The sequence below is a fragment of the Dromiciops gliroides genome, chromosome 5 (assembly GCF_019393635.1).
Source record: "Dromiciops gliroides isolate mDroGli1 chromosome 5, mDroGli1.pri, whole genome shotgun sequence".
Taxonomy (NCBI): Eukaryota; Metazoa; Chordata; class Mammalia; order Microbiotheria; family Microbiotheriidae; genus Dromiciops; species Dromiciops gliroides.
This window is the reverse complement of record NC_057865.1, coordinates 146,207,922-146,229,227: the sequence shown is the minus strand read 5'-3', so window position 1 is coordinate 146,229,227 and position 21,306 is coordinate 146,207,922. Positions and strand designations below refer to the sequence as shown.

General features: G+C 40.5%; 1 protein-coding gene and 1 pseudogene across 1 annotated transcript in view; both read right to left on the bottom strand.

The window, feature by feature from the left end:
• Positions 1–2,916: 2,916 nt before the first annotated feature.
• Positions 2,917–4,335, bottom strand: LOC122729570 (annotated as a pseudogene).
• Positions 4,336–9,599: 5,264 nt separating this feature from the next.
• The window catches only part of ATXN7L1 (ataxin 7 like 1), a 280,551-nt gene continuing 268,844 nt past the window's right edge, over positions 9,600–21,306 (bottom strand). Inside the window, 1 exon segment of the mRNA XM_043966547.1 lies at positions 9,600–19,790. Within this exon segment, the coding sequence (XP_043822482.1) occupies positions 19,749–19,790 (42 nt within the window). The 3' untranslated portion in view covers positions 9,600–19,748.

The following is a 21,306-nucleotide window of genomic DNA, read 5'->3' as shown; positions in this document are numbered from 1 at the left end:
CACGTGTGTTCCCCCTTCCCTTCCCCACCCCCGCTTCTCTGCCCCGTAGCTAGGGAAAAGAAAGCAGGTGCCCCGGGTACAACGGTGAAGTCGATCTTGGCTTTCTATGGCTTTTTGACCTTACCCCTAGAGCCCAGCAGGCAGATGAGGGAGGCCGACCCGAGCTTCTCTGGTTCTCCCGGGCCTCGGGGGCCAGGAGCCGGAGGGGACACTGGACTGGGGACTAACCCTCTGAGAGGAAGGTGCATTAGATGCACGGGGTGCATTGGATACACTGGGTGTATTGGATGCACTGGGTGCCTAGTGCGCCTGCGTGGGGCGGAGGGCGGCCTCTGGCGGCGCTGCAGTTTTTTCTGCTCACCGCGGCTTTCAGCTGCGGTCTCCCACTCTTCCCGCAGCTTGGAGTTTGAGGCCGCATGAGAGAGGATCACTTACAGTTGGTTAGCCCAAGCAACAATTTCTGGTATTCACTGCCTTGCCTGATACGTTGTGAAGCCTGTCTGGGGCTGGCTTGCTGCGGCGCCCAGTCGATCCCATACCCTGCCCCCGGGGACTTGCAGCGTCTAGGGCGTCTGAGCTGCTCTAGACTGACCCTAGAGGTCACCCGGGACCTCCTCATCTCATAGGTGTCATCCAGCTTACCAACCAAGCCTTGACTTGCTTTCAAGGCAAGTCAGCAAACATTGATTAAGCACCTGCCGTATCTGCTAAGCGTTGGGAATACTAAGAAAGGCCACCCCCAACCTGAACAAAACGCCCTGCCCTCCAGGTGTTCTCCGTCTAACTGGGGAGACGACCTTCGAAGAATCATGTACGACAAGATACATATTTACAGTACAAGACGATAAGTCTTAGCGTAGCTTAAAACTGTTAATAGTTTGGAGACGGCTGCACCCCGTATCCAGATTAAACTGGAAGTCATCTCACTGGGAAGGCTCAGTATGAAGGGAAACCGGGAAAGGCTTCTTGCTGGAGGTGGGGTTTTATTGAGACCTGAGTAATTTAAATTCAGGTCTTCTGACTCACAGTCCCAGAGCTACATCTTCCTTTGTTTCTGACTTTCTTGCTTTTACGTTTCTTTCCTTTCCCCTCCTCTTTTCCCTCCTTCCCGATTACACTTGTCAGGCGCTGGCACATGAAAGAAATTGTCATATGGTATACATGTATCAGTCCATCAGATCAGATCAAAATTAATCATAGCAATGCCTAGCAAATATTTATTTAGCTTTACGGTTTGCAAAGTGTGCTACAGGGGCAGCTAGGTGGCGCAGTGGGTAGAGCACCCGCCCTGGATTCAGGAGGACCTGAGTTCAAATCCGACCTCAGACACTTAACACTTACTAGCTGTGTGACCCTGGGCAAGTCACTTAACCCCAATTGCCTCACTAAAAAAAAACACAACACAAAACAGCAAAATGTGCTACATGTGTTATACAAGTGTTACTATTATCCTTATATTACAGATGAGAAAACCAAGATTGAAGGAAGTTAAGTGAACTGTCCAGGGTCATATTAGCTAGTGTCAAAGGTGACACTTGAACTCAGGCCTTCCTGGCTCCAAGCCAATTTGCTATTTATAGAAAATCACACTTACTGACATGAAACATTTCTACCTGGTATTTGTAAATGGTTAGAACTGGAAGAATCTTTCTTGGAAAAATCAGCCAATATAATTTTGCTTGTTTGTCCCAGGAAGTCTCTGTTTTTTTCTCTTTCTGAAAAAATAAACGGTTGTGTTTGAAACTCCCCATCACAGCCTGTTCTAAGGCAGCCATTGTCCCAGATTTTAAGGATGTCTTAATGATCCTGGATTCCATAGAGGGAAGCATTCCTGGAAAACAATCATCTTTGGAAGCTAATAAGAAGTGTCCAGATGCCATCTAGTGGAACAATGATAGTATGTGCCAAATGTTTCACGCTAAACAGAACTGACTGGCTATTCTGTAGTTGGTGGTTTGGAGTTGGGTTTTGTTTTTTCTCTTCACAATCTCAAGTAACATACCATGGACATCATCCATGAATCAAGGACAACATCTTAGACAGATAGGCTCTTGTGTTCTGCCTCAGGATGAGCTTCCAAGTGGCTTGTGGGAGTAGATTCAAACAAAAATTATTGCATCAGCCCATTTGGGATGATGAAAACAGAATTATTTTCTGCTGTGACTAGGAAAAGTTGGCCAAGAGCTGAAGATAGGTCTCTGCTTAGACAATTGTCTTGAAGGATACTATGGCCAAAGAGAGCAGATTAGATTTGACTTAATACCAATAGTACATACAGTAAAGCAGCCCCAACCCAAATATTGTGTTTATAGTCGTTCTAATGTTCAGATAATCATTATATAGTATTTCTGTCATACAGATACAATGGATATAAATAACCTTCAGAAGTTAGGAAATCATAAGATATAGCAAAATTAATAGGAAGTTATGAGTTTTGAATATTTATTATATTTATTTTTATTATAATTTAATTTCAAATTTAGAGAATTTAATTTTAATAATGACTTTGTTTAACAACCAGCTTGCAAGATTCCTGAATTTTTTTTTTTTACAACTGGATCTTGCCAAGCTGGTGTAGGATGGCACACTGCTGTTGCGGGTCTCATGTGATCCTGATTTAGTTTCTTGGTACTTGAATTCTTTCTTTCTTTTTTTTTTTTTTGACATTTGACTTTTTTAGTGTGGCCACATGCCTTTCATTAGTGGTACGGCTGAAAAGTCATTAAAGCATCCAGTTAACATTTTGGAAAATTTGTGATCTCCATGACAATAAATGTATAAAATTTTGCTTGCTACAAGCAACTGATTTGTGTTGGTTCAGTCCCCATTGGTCACAGATTATATGTCGATAGGCTTTCAAACCCCGTATAAATATCCTAGAATGCATTTGCCAGTTCCAGTATGGGAAAGTGGGCCTCACACAGAAAACTCCGGACCACCTCTCTTTGACTTCAGTAGGAATCTCCTAAGTCGAAACCTTGCGAAAGGGTTCATCCACAGAATTGAAGGCTGGCCCCCCAAAACAGACTTCATCCCTTCCCATTGGAGCCTCCATTCCCAAGTTGGATTTTCGCTTTTCAGTCTTTCAATCTCCATTTCATCGGTGCATATTGAGTGGATCTGAGTGCCAAACATGACTGTGGTGAAAGTGAGAAACAGAAGACCCTCAAGGCACAAGAAGATCAGCAGGATTACAGTTACATGTGGAGAAAAATCACTGCATTCTGTCCACTGCCCACGGACACAGGAAAAAACCTGAAATCCACACAGGATCACAGCTGAAGACAGGGCTATATACATTGTAAAGAGCACAAAAAACCTCAGATTTTTTTCTCCTACACAACTGTTCACCCATGGGCAGTGGTGATCCATCTTCCGAATACATCGCTTACAAATACTGCAGTGGAACCAGAAGAACATTGTACACAGTAACTTCAACATTGAGTGTTGATCTACTGTGATGGACTATATATATTCTTCTCACCAATGCAATGGCACAGAAGAGTTCCAGGGAACTCGTGATGGAAGAGGATCTCCAAATCCAGGAAAAACAAAAACAAAAAACTGCGGAGTATAGATGCTAAATGAACCATACTATTTCTTTTGTTTTTGATGCTGTTGTTTTTTTTTTTCTATTTTGAGGTTTTCCATCATTGCTCTGATTTTTTTTTCTCTTATAACATGACTAATGCAGAAATAGGATTAATGTTATTATGTGTGTGTGTATATATATATATATAACCTATATCAGATTACCTGCTGTCTAGGGGAAGGGGGAGGGAGGGGAGGGAGGGAGAAAAATCTGAAATTGTAAAGCTTGTATAAACAAAGGTTGAGAACTATCTTTACATGTAACGGAAAAAAATAAAATACTTTATTAATTTAAAACAAAAAACAAATACTGCAGTGATGTGCACAGTTGGGCTTGACACAGCAACACTTGGGACACTTGTAGATCACCTCACCAGGCTTTAGCTGCAGACTCTCCATGTACTCTTTAGTAGCATTGCCTTTGGGGACTGCCCCAGGGTCAGTTAGCATAGTCCTCAGATGAGATGACAGGGCCAGAACTGCCAAGCAGTTAAAAACAACACCGTTGATCACAGAGTACCAAAAGTCATTGGAAGGCAGCAACATGACAGAAGTCACAACAAAGTCTGCACAGACAACTAGAAGCCATGTCATGACAGCACAGACCATCCCACAGCCATCTCGGATGAACCAAATTCTGTCTGTGGTGTCAGCTTCAGGTCAGGATGAGGAATCATAATTCTCATTTTCACCAAGAAGGGGGTGATGCCCCACATCACAGAACCTGTGCCCTGAGGACTGCATGATTCCCTGGGCTTATCCAATGTGAAGATCAGAAGGTTGAGGGGTTCAGCAATCCCTTCGTGGTTGTCAAACTGTGATGTTTAAAATCTAAATTGTGGTCGCCAAAATTAGAAGCTTTAGCAGCAGTCTTTGGGCATTAAGCATTTATTAAAGCATACCAAGTATTCACATGGAGTTCAGAAAGTTCAGAAAAGGCCTATCTAGCCTAGAATTCCAGCGTGGTCTGGTTCTTCCTCAAGTCCTCTGCCACAAGCCTGCTTCAATCACGAACTCTCCAGCAAGCTGATTGTGGAAGCTTTTTATAGGTCTGGAACAGAGGCGGTCCTTACACACTGCTTCAAGCTGATTGGTTGGTGTCATTCAAATCCATTGGCTTTGAAGGTGTTCTCAAATTGAGTTCACAGTCTAGCTTCTGAGAACAATACCTTCTTAAGGGCTATCCAGGTGTGATTACAATCCAGTTAACTTGAAGTAGGCTAATCAGCAGTCGATCACTCTCACTTGATTCAATCTCCAGGTGGGTCTTTGAGTATCTGCTCACAGACTTTTTTTTTAATGTTACTTGGACATTGTGCCTTTTCTTCAGGCTAAGGTGCATATTGTCATATATGATATGATCCAGGTTCCAGGGCCTGGCTGGGTGGGAGCCCTGGCGGGCAGGCGCACATTATGCGGCTGAGCTCATGACCTGGTCACAGGTGCCAGGAGGAGGAGGCAGGGCCACCGCCACACTTGGTCCCCTGGTGCCCGGGTTCGTTGGCGGTCTCTCCCACACCGAGGACCCTGCCACCCAGGGCTTGGAGAACCGAGCGCAGTCCCCCTGAACTATTTCTTTCTGGACACTTGCAGTATTTTTTTCTTTGATCTGGAAGCTCTGATTTTTGCCTTTGATAATCCTGGAATTTTTCTTTTTCTTTTGTTTTTTTAAGAGGTGAACAATGGGTTCCTTGCATATTCACTTTGCCCTCTGGTTCTAATTGATCTTGGCAGTTTTCATTTATGATTTCTTGAAATACAGCTAGACTTTTAAAAAATAATTTTAAATTTTATTTTATTTTTACCCAGGATGCCCGAGCCCAAATCTGGTCCTAGACATCAGCCACCCCACCCTGCCTGTCCCCCCACAAAAAGAATAAACAGAAAGTAAATGCTTTACAGATATCATCCCTTCATATTCAATTCATACCTGTGCCCTCTGTTTAAGTATATTCCTTTCAGCTGTCCTAATACTGAGAAAACTCTTATGAGTTAGAAGTATTATCTTCCCATGTAGGGATGTAAATAGTTTAATCTTTTAATATCCCTCATGATTTTTTTTCCTGTTTGTCTTTTTATGCTTCTCTAGGTAAACTTTTTTAAAAAATCATGCTAAATTGTGGTTTTAATTGTGATTTCTTAAATTCTCATTGACCTGTTTTTCAGATCAGTTGTTTTAATATCAGATATCTCACATTTTCTTCTATTTTTTCCAACGTTTTGATCTTATTCTAATATTTCTTCTTGTCTCATGGAGTCATTGATTTTTTTTTTTTTTGGTGAGGCAATTGACTAGTGTAGGCAAGGCTGTGCTCAAAGTAAGACACCCAGACTCTTGGGATCTGAGGTCCCCAGACCTCTGTCCTGATATGCCATAGAGGGCCCCAAAGATAAAAGCTTTGAACCTCCAAGACCCAGGAGACCCAGAGCAAGACCAAACAGCATCAACCACCTCATGCCAAAGTGCAGCAAGAGTCTAAGCCTGGTGCTGGCACCAAACCCCAAGGGAACTAAAGCCTGGTGCTGGCACCAAACCCCAAGGGAACTAAAGCTGGAGAAATGAATGAACCAAACAAGACATTGATCAGTATAAAAAGATTCCTATAGATCTAGTGAAGCCCCCAATCCAGTCTGGAAGGAAAGAGTGACTCTGTAACCACTACATGCAGAGACTCAAGGGAAGAAAAAACATGGATACAGCACCTACATGAATATCTATTAGAAATTAAGCAAGATCGGGGCCTTGCCTACACTAGTCATTGCCATTCCTCAGGACCTCTAAGGTCTCTGCTGTAGGTTCTTCATCAACTTGGGGATTTGGGGAGGGGGAGCCCTCTACTCTTGCTGCTTCTGGACATGGAGTCCTGCAGGCAACATGCATCTGTGGCCTGTCTCTTGTAGCACTGGAAGGTTGCAGGCTTGTTTGCCTATTCTAATGATGACTTTTACTGGTAGCTTCCTGTTACAGACTTCTGGCTGACTTTTTGTAATGTTCTTGGGTAGAAAAAAATCTGTAGTTTCACACTGGATTTCTTTTTTTTTTGGCGGGGCAATGGGGGGTTAAGTGACTTGCCCAGGGTCACACAGCTAGTATGTGTCAAGTGTCTGAGGCCGGATTTGAACTCAGGTCCTCCTGAATCCAGGGCTGGTGCTTCATCCACTGCGCCACCTAGCTGCCCCCTCACTGGATTTCTTGATCATTATTCAGTCTGTGCAGATTTCAGGTTTTTGCTAAGTGTGTACGTAGACGCTTGCTGTTTTACTGTTGTTTAGGCAGCCATCTTGGCTAGAAGTCTGTACTAATTTGTTTTCTACTGCTAGCTGCCTACTACATAGTGAGAACTCAATAAATGCTTGTTGACTGATTAACTGGATACTTCTCAGGAAAAAAATTTTTAAAGAAAGCAAAAGAAACAAATAAGTAAAAAATATATTGAATTGGGAGACAAGAGACCTTGGTTCTAGTTCTAATTTAATCACTAATTTAATTAGCTATAGTATCTTGGGAGAGCCATTTCACCTCTTTGAGACTCATCTTCCTCATCTATAAACTGAGGGGATAGACTAGAAAACCTTGAAGATCTCATCTTCATGAGTTCAAATCCAACCTTAGACACTAGCTGGGTGACCCCAGGTAAGTCGCTTAACCCTGTTTGTCTTAGTTTCATTATCTCTAAAATGAGCTGGTGGAGGAAATGCCAGACCACTTTTTTTTTGGGGGGGGGCGGGGCAATGAGGGTTAAGTGACTTGCCCAGGGTCACACAGCTAGTAAGTGTCAAGTATCTGAGGTCAGCTTTGAACTCAGGTCCTCCTGAATCTAGGGTCAGTGCTTTATCCATCTAGCTGCCCCCAGACCACTTTTTGAAGAAAACCCCAAGCTCTAAGGTTCTACCTACAACTCTATTATAAACCCAAGATTTTCAGTGTAGCTTAAATTCTAAACTCAACACAGTTTATCCAAAACAAATTTTACTAGTGAACAGTGACAGATGGAAAATTTCTCAGAGGGACTAATTATAGAACGTTAAGCAGTGCTATGCTTAAACCAACCCAGACAGTTGTGAATTTCATTCCATTTTTAAAGCCCTCCAGGGAAGGAAATGATGAAATGAATGATCTTCTGTAATCCAGGCCAATGTTTAGTTTCATCAGGAAGGGCTTCCTTACCTCTAACATGAATCCATCACCATGGAATTTAAGCCCATTTTTTTTCATTTCTTCTCACTGGAAACAAAAAAATAGTTGCATATAAGCCTAGGGGTATTAATACTTGAAGGGACCTTAGAAACTATCTTGTCCAACCCCCTAATTATGCACAAATAGGGGTGTTCAGGGAAGACTCATGCCTCTGCTGTGAGGGCTTGCTGAGCCCTCTTCAGGGCTGCTCACCTACCTCTGGTGTCCACCTGCCACCCAACTCTCACCCATGGCTTCAAGAAGCTGTAGCACACACACCAGCCACACCCTGGTAAACCATCTGGACAGACAAGCTAAAATCAAGTTGAGGGTAATTGATGGATCCATCGATGAGTTAGAGGGATGTCTACCCCAAGCATATGAAATTGCTTTAAAATTTTTTTTTTTTTTGGTGGGGCAATGAGGGTTAAGTGACTTGCCCAGGGTCACACAGCTAGTAAGTGTCAAGTGTCTGAGGCCGGATGTGAACTCAGGTCCTCCTGAATCCAAGGCCAGTGCTTCATCCACTGTGCCACCTAGCGACCCCCTGTGCTGTATTTTTTATGGCAGGCCTCAAAATGGGTTTTGGGAGCATGGGCTAGCAAGGAGAGATTTTACAGGGAGTTACAAGGAATGTTCTCCACTTTTCCTTGGTTGTCTAGAACCAAGGAAAGACACAGAATAGACACAGACTGGAAGGTGGCAGTGTTTGTGGTTCCTTGGCTACATGAAATGTTCATGCCCTGGACTATGCACTGTAAGAGTGTCTGCCTGCCCTCATTAGGGAGAGGCTTACCAGCAATTGCGTCTCAATAGAGGTAACTAGAATTCAGTAGATGGTACCAGAGAGCAGCTCAGCAATTGTGTGGCCAGTGCCCAGTAGCTGCTGAGTAGGGACAATGTGATGGAGAGCAGAGATTTAATGCCAGACAGAACAGCACAAGGGCCAGACATGTGAATTGCCCTGGACACACCAATTCTTTTTTTTTGGTGGGGCAAAGAAGGTTAAGTGACTTGCCCAGGGTCACATAGCTAGTAAGTGTCAAATGTCTGACGCCGGATTTGAATTCAGGTCCTCCTGAATCTAGGGCAGGTGCTTTATTCACTGTACCACCTAGCTGCCCCTGACACACCAATTCTTGATGTGTATGTGCCCCTTCTTGCAAGTTCACATGGCTACAGTTGTTTTCTGCCTTTGTCCTTCTGTGGTGGTTCGGTAACTTGGGATGGAAAGTATTCCAGGTGTGTGGAGGTTGGGTGGGGTAGAGAGGATCTCTTGTTATCACTGTATTTGCTTTTTGATTTTGAGCTAATACATCCTCTGGATAGCTAGAAAACTTAAACATGTAGCTTGTATAAAGGACAATAGAGTGATGATTAGACTAGGCATTACAATAACAAGATTGGTGCCTGTATTTTTTAATCTTTCTCCAAAACTCTGAAATCCCAATTTAGGCGGCAGCTTCACATTGTGGTTCTAAGAAAGAGTCAAGACTGACTTGATTGTAAAATCTTTTAGCCCTTTTTGTTTGTTTGTTTTGCAGGGCAATGTGGTTTAAGTGACTTGCCCAGCTAGAAAGTGTCAAGTGTCTGAGGCCAGATTTGAACTCAGGTCCTCCTGAATCCAGGGCCAGTGCTCTACCCACTGTGGCCCCTAGCTGCCCCCTAGCCGTTTGTTTTTTTTTTTTAACCACCTAACTTTTAATCTCATTCACTTTTCTGGTATAAAGGACATCGTAGAGTTGCCTAATGGGAAAAAAAAAAGTTCTCAATCCAATTCAATTCAATCCAACAAACATTTATTAAGTGCCTACTTTGTGCCAGGCACTGTGCTAGGTCCTGGGAGATACAAAGACAAAAACAAAACAGTCCCTGCCCTCACAGAGCTTACATTCTATTGGATGCATAGAAATAGTAAAGCACAGAAATTGTAGATGTTACTGAAATCGGAGTGAACCAACCAAGTGATAGGCAAATTATATTTTTAAAAATATCTTCATAGAAACACTTAGAGATAATAACCTACAAAGAAGAATCTGTAAGTAGAGGTTAGATTACTTCTGCAGGAGACCAGGTGATGGAGGAGAAAAAACACTGGAAGAGAAGTCAAGACCCCTGAGTTCTAGTCCCAGCTCAGCCACTGACTAGCTTTTGGATCTGTTCTAGACCTGGGTTTTCTCATTTATAAAACGAAGAGAGTCGATCCTTTCAATCTCTAAAATTCTGTAACTAGTTATATTGAAGGAGAAACAGATTTTGAGGAGTTCAATGCACCCGCTAGTTCATAGTAGAACAATTTTTAGGATAATATGTCATGAAATGCTTTAACATTACTCAAACACTATCAGGGAATCAGTGGGTGAAAAGGCGCCTCTGGCTCTTCTCCTATCATTTCAAATTGTTTTCCAGAAAAGTCAGACTAATTCACAGAGCCATTAACTATCCATGTGACTGCCTTTCTGCATTACTGCCAACACTGACTGCTTCCATCTTTTCGGTCATCTTTGCTAATCTGCTGGGTATGAGGTGAAACTACAGAGTTGTTTTCATTTGTGTTTGTCTTACTATTAGTTATTTGGCGTACTTTCATGTGGTTGTTGATTGCATCTCTCTACACCCAGAGTTTCCACTGTTAGGCATATACCCCAAAGAGGCCAAGGACAAAAGGGAAGACTTTGTATATACTGACATTCCTAGAAACACTTCTTGTGGTAGCAAAAAAATTGGATGCAAAGTAGGTTCCCATTGATCGGAGAATCAATGAATGCACTGTGATATATTTATATGATGGCATATTATTGTACCCTAAGAACTGATAAAAATGAAGAAACATGGAGAGATTCATCAATTAATGCAGTGAAGTAAGCAGAAGCAGGAAAACAATATGCACAATAGCTACAACAATGCACATGAAAAGCAAACTAAAATGGAGTTGAATGCTGAGTAATTGTGATCTGTTCTTGGCCCTAGAGAATGGATGAGGAGAAGTACTTCTCTCTCTTTTCCTTGGAGAGGTGGGGTATGATGGTTTCAGAATGTTACATATTCTGTCAGACTTTCTGGCTTGTTTGTACACAATGCCTGGCACATATTAAGTGTTTAATAAATGCTTGCTGACTGTTTTTGTTGCAAGGGATCAGCAGATAGGGGAAAGGGATGGCAAATGACTGCTACAAAAACAAAGGACATCCATAAAACATTCATCTTTATAAACAAAGAAAAGAAAACAGATACCTAGTAATACTATCGTCTTCCTCCTAATTCCCCCCCCCCCCACAACAATTCTATATTGCTATTTGTAGTTTCTGGACAAGTTCTTTCAAATCTTGTTCTGCTGGTTTTCCATTATACAAAACAGGGAAAATACTAACTTATTGGATAGACTCTGGGCAAAATGGCAAAGTAGGTGAAATTTGTCTTAGGTGTTTCCTCACCTTTAGTTCCCAGGGCTGTTACATTATTATATCACCTCTTGCCTGAATTATTCTGATCATCAACTAATTGGTGACCCTGCTTCTATTCTTTTTCTTAACTTCTCTGGACCTCAGTTTCCTCTTCTGTAAAATGAGGAAGTTGGACTAAAAGACTTTGAACATCCCTTCTAGCTCTAAATCTTTGGTCCTACGATCTACTTTCCAATCCACTCTACCAAAGCTGTGTGTCAAAGTAATAATCCCATAAGCCCATGACTGACTGTGTAATTCTCCCTCCTTAAAAATCTTCACCCTATCCTTCCAGACTTATTTTCCCTCACTGCCCTTCACACCTACCACATTAGCCTAACTAGTCCTCTCGCTGTTCTTCCCCAAGGCCAGCTTTGCCCAGGCTGTCCCACATACCTCCAGTGCACAACCTCCTCTGGCTCTTAGACTACTTCCTTAGTCTTTTTTAAGGTTCAGCTCAAGTGCCACCTCTTAAGTAAGCCTTTCCTGGTTTCACTAGTTATTAGAGAGCCTTCTTCCTCCTCAAATCATCAGGTATTTGCTTTGCTTTTGTTTGCCACTGCAGTTAGTAGGCACTTAATAAATAGTTGTTGAATTGGTCTTTGGTTGTTTAGGATCCCCTCTGCTTTACACCTCTAGCCATCCCTTCTTCCCCAGGGGAAAGAAATATCTGTCATATTGTCTATCCCCTGATTATTTTCTTATTTTCTACTCGGTTAACAACTAATCTAATAAACTGATCCATGCTAATGTATTTCATGAAAGGGTTCCCCGACTCAACATGTGCATTTTAATAAGAAGGTTTTAAAAATATATATACATATATTTTATATATACATATACACATATATGTACATATGCACACACATACACACATATATTTTTGCCCACATGATGCAAACTGAGAGGACTTTGAACTGAAGAGGGATAGTGGGAATGAAAACTACTGCTTCTATCTAGCAAGCAAGATACAACAGAGAGTAGGCAACTGCAATGAAGGAAGAGGAATAGCATGAGGGAGGGAATCTCTGTAATTTGGAGACAAAAATCCAAGAAAAGAATGAGTGATAAAAACCCATGGCCTGGGATGTCTGCACATAGTTTTCTTTTTTGACTGGCTTAATTTTTGTAGGGACCTTCTGGCAAGAAAATTTTCTCAACCAATGAAGATTGGCACTTGCTCCACAATTTACAGCTTTAAAAAGAATTGTCTGGGGACACTGAAAGGTTAAGTGACTTGGGTAGGGTCACACAGCCAGTAAGTAATAGGGCCTGGAATCCAGTTCTTCCTGACTCTATCCACTATTCTACACTGCCTCTCACATATAGAAAGTATGGATATTAAATACATTAGATTAGTGATCTTACTGCAAGGAAACAATTTGTCTATATAGAGATGAAAAACATTTTTTAAAAAATGAATCTTATTTTTGCTGGTCTGCTTTTTTTTTTTAATACATTGAGTGCATTTCTGTATATTTCCTTTCTCTTTCCCCTGCCTTAGTAGGGGGAACTTCTTGTAGTATACTTCTAACAAAAATTAAAAAGAAAAAAAAAACATTCAGCAAAACCAACCAATATACCAACCATATCTGACAATATATGTAATATTCCATACCCAGAGTCCCCCTTATATCACTAAGATTTAGTGGGATGGGTCTCATGACTTAGACTATGGCTCTGAAAGGGTATAACTTATTAACAAAGAACAGAATAGATAAAAGAGCTAGTGTAGTAGCATTGCATATTAAAAATTATATTCACATGAGGAAATCCAGGAACGGGAAGAGGAAAGCATGGTAAAAAACAATATTTTTTTTTGGAAAAGAATATACCATATCACTTGGATAGAAAGAAATGGATAAATTCAGAAATCAGATCATAAAGCTTGGAGTGGAAAATGACAAAGTAATGATAAGGGATGTTGGTTTTCTCTATATCTTTTGGACCTTTGTCTATATCAAAAGCAGAGCATCTACTCAATTCTTGGTTTATCTTGACAATAATTTCATCCTTCTAAATGTGTAGAAAACAGAAAGGGGAACTGGGGGCTAAAATTGAAATGATGGTAACTTTAGGGGCAAAATGACCACTTCACTTTTAGATTCATGATAGAGGAGGAAAGGAAAGCAGAGCATATGCTGACATGCACTCTAGATTTGAGGAAAGCAGATTTGAATGGATTCAGAGAATGAAGATTCCATGAACTTAAATTCTCTAGAGGAAGTCAGCACAGGAGGGATTGGAGATGCCCCAGAATAATGTTTTTTAGACGTAAGGAAAAGCAGTTCCAAAAAAGAAGCAGGAAACTGTATGAAAGGACTTGATATGAAGGTAGAGGGCACTTATTGATGAACTTAGATTTAAAACACACATGGGGCAGATAATAGTGGTTGAATGCAAATGTCTGACATGTTTACTTAAGGATCTTATATGAGATTGGTGATAAATGATAACAAAAACACCGGAGTACCATTGGGAGTTGAGGGGATCATGATCAAGAACAAAGACCAAAAGACTGAACTGCTCAATGCTGATTTTATTTTGGTTTTTTCAGTAAGGGCATATGACCTTTAAAGGACAGAATAAAAATGCTTATTTGGAGAATATAAATCCATGGTAAGGAAGTAAATAGTAAGAGAGTAACTTTGTGGCCTTGACAAGTTCAAATGACTTGGCTTGAATGAGCTACACCCCAGGGTACTAAAAAACTGTTTGCATTTGTATTCCCAGCATTTAGCAGTTTCTGGAACATGATAAGTACTCAGTAAATTCTTGTTGCCTGACTGGTGTGATTTTTGAAAAAAAAAAAATTAACGTGATGCCACAGGACTGGAGAAGAGCAAGTGTTTGACTGTTGAACAAGGGAAGACTGGAAGCTATGGTGCTTGTTACCAAGACCAGCAAGTCTGGGCAAAATTCAAGAAAAGCCATGGTTTGTGAACATCTAGAAAAGGGAAATAGTGTTAAAGAGTCTGCATAGTTTCATTTAAAATGATCATTTTAACCATTTCTGTTTTTGACAGGCTTCTCAGACAGGTAGATCAGGAAAATGCTGTGGATACAGTTTTACTCACCTTTCAGCAAAGGGCATGACAAACCCTCTCATCTTGTTCTTTTGGACAAGATGGAGACAAATGGATTAGGAGTAGCATAGAGTGGATTCAGAACTGGATGAATGGCAGGACCAAAGAAATGTTATGACATCAACTTGGAAGAAAGTGTCTTAGTGGATTGCTTTGGGGAATCTGTCCTTATTCCTGCACTGTTGACCATTTTTATCAATGATATGGATGAGATGGAGGCAGACAAAGATGGCTTATCAAATCTGCAGATGACACAATCCTGGGAGTTATAGATGTATGCCAGGATTCAAAAAGACATCAACAAGCTAGAACAGTGGGCCAAATTTGACAAGATGAAATGTAATATAGATAAATGTGGACTTGGATTAAAAAATTTAACTTCATAGCCACTCATGAAGATGTCTACTAAGTTAAGCAGGGGTTATATACTCTGTAGTAGCCGAGAAGTAATCAAACCTATGAAATCACATTTCTTTAGAACTTAAATACACATCCCCCTCAGGAAGTCACAATCAGGAGGGGAACCCCCCCCCACACACACATCAGAACTGAATTATTTTAGATGACTCACGTAAGACATCATTACTTTAAGTCATTTAAGGGATAGACCTAGGTTAAAATACCATCTTTCTGTGTTCGATTTGGTTTTTTCTGGACTTCCACCTTCAGTGTTGTACAAAGGCTCTCACTGGGAGGCTCAGATTACAATAGGAATCCAATGTAGTTTTTGCTATTAAGGTTCATGATTTTTCACAAGATCTCACAAGTAGGGGACATGGACATTAATTAGCCATGATGTCTCAAGGAATTTGGAGCAGTAATAGAAAAGCTGGTAAGAGGTTCATCAATATTCTCTGCTGCAGCATATTCAGTATTGGAGCTGATAAATCCCAGGGTTAGGTATCTCTTGGGGTGAAGGTTAAAGACATTTTAGGGACTTAGATTTTCCCAAGGGTTCTCTTGCCTAAGTAAGCTATAACTTCAACTACAACTATTAGTTTGTGCTGAGCATCAAAGTGGGGCAGTGGAATGAGCACAGGGCTTGGAGTCAAGAAGGCCTGGGTTCAGATTCCAGTTTTACTACATGTGTGACCAAGAAATAACTTCATCTCTCTGGTCTCAGTTTTTCATTACATAAATGAGAGAATGAGACAAGAAGCCCTAGGAGGTAGGTCCCTTCTAGGCCCAAATCCATGGTCTTATAATTTCTGGAGAAATTTATACATTCTTATTTGATCCTGATGCAATAAAATGGTTAGATTTAGTTTCACTAGGAAAGAGGTCAGAAACAGACAACTTTCCCATTTGGAAAGGCTATACTTCATTTTCTTTGTCTTTTTAGTTGGTTTCTCTTGCAGAATTGTGGGTTGCTACTTCAGAGCAGGAAAAGACAAACCCAAATCTACAAGGACTAATAAAAAGGGCTTTTGGAAGAACAACAGCATCAGTTATGTCTAATTTATATAAAAATAAATAACAATAGCACATTTTTCTTACAAACATATAAATTATTTTATTTACAAAGCCATGTTACAAAAAAAAAAGCCAAAAAAACCCAAAAACAAAAAAACAAAGCCCCAAAACAAAAAATACAATCGCTCACTAGAGAATATCTCCAGGCCCGGTGATGAACCATGGCAGTATCAATCAGATACATGTTTGTTCTGTTTTTCCTTTTTTTTTTTTTTTAAACTGTAAGCCATAGAATTTACTATTTACACCTACTTTAGACATTTATTCTGCTTACAATTATCACAAGCATGGAATGAATTCTATCTGATAGTGCTAATACATAAAGGTGCGGGACAAAGAATGGAAATACTTAGTGTTACAAAATATGGATCGTAGAAAAGAAATCCACTCTACAAGTATGGCATATAATTTTTTTTTTGAATGATTGGACATGCTTTCTTCAAAAGTCTTCTGGAAAAGGTTCTAAAATCTGTAGTAGGAAAGCACAATAGAGCAGGTGCAAATTCTTTTCTGTGCAACAACAGTATTTAATATACCCCATGACTGACCAGCTATGCAAAACCCACAGAGTTTTGTTAAAGTGCCATGGGTTGACAGCATAACAAAATATAAGGTGTAAATAGAAAAATTTCTTTTTTTTTCTTTTTTTTAAAACAATAGTTCACTGAGAATCAGCAATAATAGAATATGCTGTATAAACTATTCTCTACAAAGGTTGATCAGCATTATTTACAATTGGTACATTGATACAAAAGAAGGCATACAAGTTATCCAAGTCGCTTTTTTTTTTTTTTTATGGCTGACAGGTCTATGCATTGCGTATGTGGAACAACCAAAGCTTCGGAGCCTCTATTGCTGGAGACAAATCACAAGATCTTCAGGCAAATGGAGGTGGAGGTGACTGGGGCGCGCAGTGACAGATGGGCTGAAGAAAGTTGATGAATGTTGGTGGAAAAATAATGGTTGAATGGATGCTACACAATAATGCTTTACAGGCTGGTCCAGTTTAACTCCATTAAGAACCCAAAAGAAAATGTTTTCTTTCCATTTCTTTTTTCAGGCTGAGCATCTTAACATATTAGGACATAAACCACTGATCTGTTGTGAAGGAAGAAATACCGTGGGTTTTCAGGATGCTCAGTTTTCCAGAAATGCCATCACTTAATTCTGAGCCAGTTGACAAATGTAAGCAGCTTTTGATGGAGAATCTCAACATTCCAGCTTCCCAATGAAAAGATGTGTGGAAAGAGCTAAAAATGCGGTCAAACTACTGGTAATTAATTGCTCCTTTAGTCACTGTCAAGAATTTCTTTCTCAGAAGCAGCCACTGAATCTCACAACCTTTGCTTTCCCTCCAGAAGTAGCAACAGTCCATTAATCACAGAGGGTTACTTTGTTGTTGAGATTTAAAAAAAAAAAAAACAAGAACTCCTGCAAATTTTACAACTTAAAATAAATTATAAAAAAACAGACTTCTGCTCCTAAAACTGAACAAGACAAAAAAATTGTGCAAAAATAACAAAGATATGTACACACTTTTCAATCTGAAGAAATGTACAATAAAAACATAATTCAAAGAACATTTTAAAAATATAAACATTGCTTAAACTTTCCTAAGTTTCATATTGTTTCTGAAACTATTCTGGTCAGTTAGCTCTGTAATATAGTAAAACATAAATTATTACAAAATTAACACTATAAAAATTTATTTTAAGAATATTTTCTAAACTTTTTCAAAGGGTCTAGCCTTGTTTATTATAATTGCTTAAACATTTATAAGTCTTAAAATCTGTCTTAAGCCTTTTTTTTAAAAAAAGAAAAAAGTAACAATCTCCCTTCTATTTGCAGTCTCTTCTTTTTCTCCAAGACATAATTAAACCAGCATATAAGTGCACTTTTAACACTGTAGAAATAAAAATGAAATCCTCTGTACTAATGTCCTGTACCTATTATCAACTCCTGATTAAAAAATCTTTATTTTATATATAAAAAATTTAGTAATCCTATAAGAAACACTGTCAGTGCAATTCCATTGATGCAAACGAATTGGTTTGCCTTTTATCTTTGCAAATTCCAGTTGTGTGATGAAGCCCAACAGTAGTAGTATCATTGGGTGGGGGGGCGGGGATGGGAAGGTGAAGGAAGAATTCAGGGGACGTGTTTGTGCCCAGGTTCGGCTGTTATTAATGTCTAATTTGGTAACAGAGACTTCATAGCATTTCTAGTCCTTAATTCCCCCAAATTAGTCTAATATTAAAGAAATGAGCAAACATCTATTTTATTAACTAAATTTATTATCAATACCAAGAAATCCTAATTCAAGACTCTGAATTTCTTCAGGGCACTATGATTACCCACTGGCCCCTAGGGACAATTCCTATTCCACTGGACCTTACATCTCCTGACTCTCTTCCCCAATTCCAGTCAGCACATTCTCATGAGCTTCACTTTCCCTCTAACACACTGGCTCTTTTCCTATATAGTGGGATGCTATTATTACATTGCCCCAGGGGTCACAGGAATAACCTGGCCATATTAAGGCTGGTGAGCACTGAGCTTTGGAGGAGTGTCAAGCAATATCTGGCCATTTGGGGTAAGTCAGAAGGACGTGCATATTTGGTAGTCTTGTGGTGCCTCCTGTGGGTCCCCCTGTGGCCTAGGGGTTCACAGATCTATGTCTGAATGGAAGTTGGCTGAGAAATGCTTGTGTTTGTCCATAAAGGGTATTGAAGTGGTACTGACCCCTCCTTCTCAGGTGCCTTCCCTAGGGAGACTTCTCTTTCCTCCTTGTGGTTAGTTTTGTTTTTTTTTTCCACCTGATGCAGGTGAGGGATACAGTGGAAAACTCAGAAAAACTTTAGCAGCATGCAGGAACCCTGCCCCTTCCTGAAGTTGCTTCTGTGTCTCTCCCCATTGGGTTCCTTTCTATTTTGGTTCCTACAACTTTGGGTTCTTGCATATTGGACACTAAGTATGGGCTTTTCCAGAGTGGAAGGCAGAGGAAGAGATAGGCTCCTAAAAAAATTCAGAATTATCATAGTCAAGTTGGTGGGGGCAAGCTGTGGCGCAGGCATCTTTGAGCAGTTCTCCCCAACATGTGCCTCAACTTTAGCAATGTGGGATGTGATGTGTCATCCCCTTAATGGTATCCTGCTTTGCTGTCTCAGACCATCTGTCCCCAATTGCCCTCAATACTTAACTCCCTTCTCCTTCTACTCTGAAAGAAGCCCTTGATTACACCTTCCAAAACTATCCTTTCCTAACCGCACACCTAGATAATGATGTTGGGCAAATCATCAAGTTGGTAGCAACTCTCCTGAAACATTGGTGTGGCTGATACCGAAATACCTAGTTTTGCCCTCAGCATTTGGCTCATGCCCCAGTGGGCAGCTTAAACCCTGATTAACGAGAGCTTCACACAACCTCTCATTCCTACCTGCTCCCTGTGCACTGGGTCTGTGGCCCAGATCCCTCACAAACAGAGTGTCCCCCGTCATTCACTATATTACAGGAGCGAGTTGAGACCCAGCTCCCTCCAAAGTGACAAGGTTGGACATAGAGTAATGGGAGGTGTGAGGGAATGAGGAGGAAAACAAAAACAGAAACAAAAAAAGAAGTAGTGTACGTGTGAGAGCTTCAAGAGTTAAGGAAGATGCCAACCAGGAACCGAGGTTCTGGAGTGTCTGCTCTGAATTATTTTAACAAGCTGATGGTGCGGTGCAACACCAGAAGCCAGAGAAGGAGTGAAGCTAAATCAACAAAAACAACTGAAATCGCGATTCCGGCTTTCAGGAAATAGCAAATTCACTTTTTCTTCTTTCACCTTTTTTGTAAACCTTCAATTGTTTTTACAAAGGTAGGGCAGAGACACTCACCTCTCCTCCCATTACTTCCCACCCCACCCCTCCCAACCCCCTAACACCTGTGGTGGGATAGGGTGGCTGGGGATTGGACATCCAAGGTTGGTTTCTTTCCTCATTATGGGAGAGTTCTTATTCTTCCCGTTCGGTTTGCTGTCTTCTAGGAAAGAAAAGAATAGCAAAGCCTGTTTCAAAACTGCAACAATAACAACAAATAAATAATAATAATAATAACAGAAGCAGCAACAAACAACAATGATAACTCCCATTTTTACAGCACTTACAGGTTTTACAAAGTGCTTTGCTCACAACACTATGAGATAAGTAGTTTGTATATTCCAGTTTGAGATTCCTTTCTCTGAGGGGGTGCAAATTCAGTTTCGCATGGTCTTATTCCAGGTCAGGCTACTGGATGAAAAGGCATTTCCAAAGAGTACCAGCCTTAAGCAGAGTATCTTTAGTATAGTGGCCAGAGTCCACGGCCTTCCCAAGGAACCGGGAATTTGAATGAATGAAAAAGCATTTATTAAGTGGCTTTCCAGTACAAAGTGCCACACTAAGTGCCGAGATTACAAACAGAAAAGTCAGTCTGCTCTTGATATACCTTTAAATCTTGATAGTTTGGAAACTGGAAGGAGATCTTGGGTTAGGCCAGGCCTGGTGGATGTCACTCTGGGTGAAACATCCCCACGGGCACCCCAAAGCAAGCTATGAGTTTAGAATGGCTAGTGCTAGGGGCAGCTAGGTGGCGCAGTAGATAAAGCACCGGCCCTGGATTCAGGAGTACCTGAGTTCAAATGCGGCCTCAGACACTTACTAGCTGTGTGACCCTGGGCAAGTCACTTAACCCCCATTGCTCCGCAAAATAAATAAATAAATAAATGAAGTAAGTAAATAAATAAATAAAAGTCTAAAATACTTTAAAACACACACACACACACACACAAAGAATGGCTAGTGCTTGCAAAGTTCCAACTCCCCGCTTCCCTAACAGTCCGTACACTGTGACATTCCACTATTTCCACTACAGAGACAGCAAGGAAATGATCCAGTGAAGTCCTTAACAAAAGTCCTGACCCTAAATTTAAATTCTTTTTGGGAAAAAAAAATCTTTTTGAAAAGAACTCACTGTGTTTCATGTAACATAGTGGCTCCTAGTCATTCTGGAGCCGTGGTCTTCTACACTGTCATGTTCACTCCCCTTTTCCTTCCCAAAGTGCTGTCTAGCATGTGTTTAATTATTATTTTTTAAAGAATGCAACAAATGTTGTTTTAGGATCTTTCTTTTCTAAAAACAAAACTAAACACGATATAATTATAATGATCAAGTTTGGCCTTTGAGAAGAGAAGGGAAAATGGACATCTCTCCGTTTTTTATAGAGGGTGTGGAACACTGAATATATGGTCCCACTTGGTCTATGCGTTGGTCAGTTTTGCTGAGATGCTTTTTTTTCCCCTTTCTTTTTAAACTGTCTTTGTTATAGGGGAAGGACTCTTTAAAGGGGGAGGGGGACAGAATATTTGGAAATGGAGGTGATATAAAAACAAGACCATGGGAGTGGAAAACTGGTTACACTTGGTTTGTGTTTTGGTTAGTTTTGCTGAACTGGTTTTTTTCTCTTTTATTCTTTGTGGAAGGGGCTGGGTTCTCTAAAGAAAGGAAGAGGGACAAATAT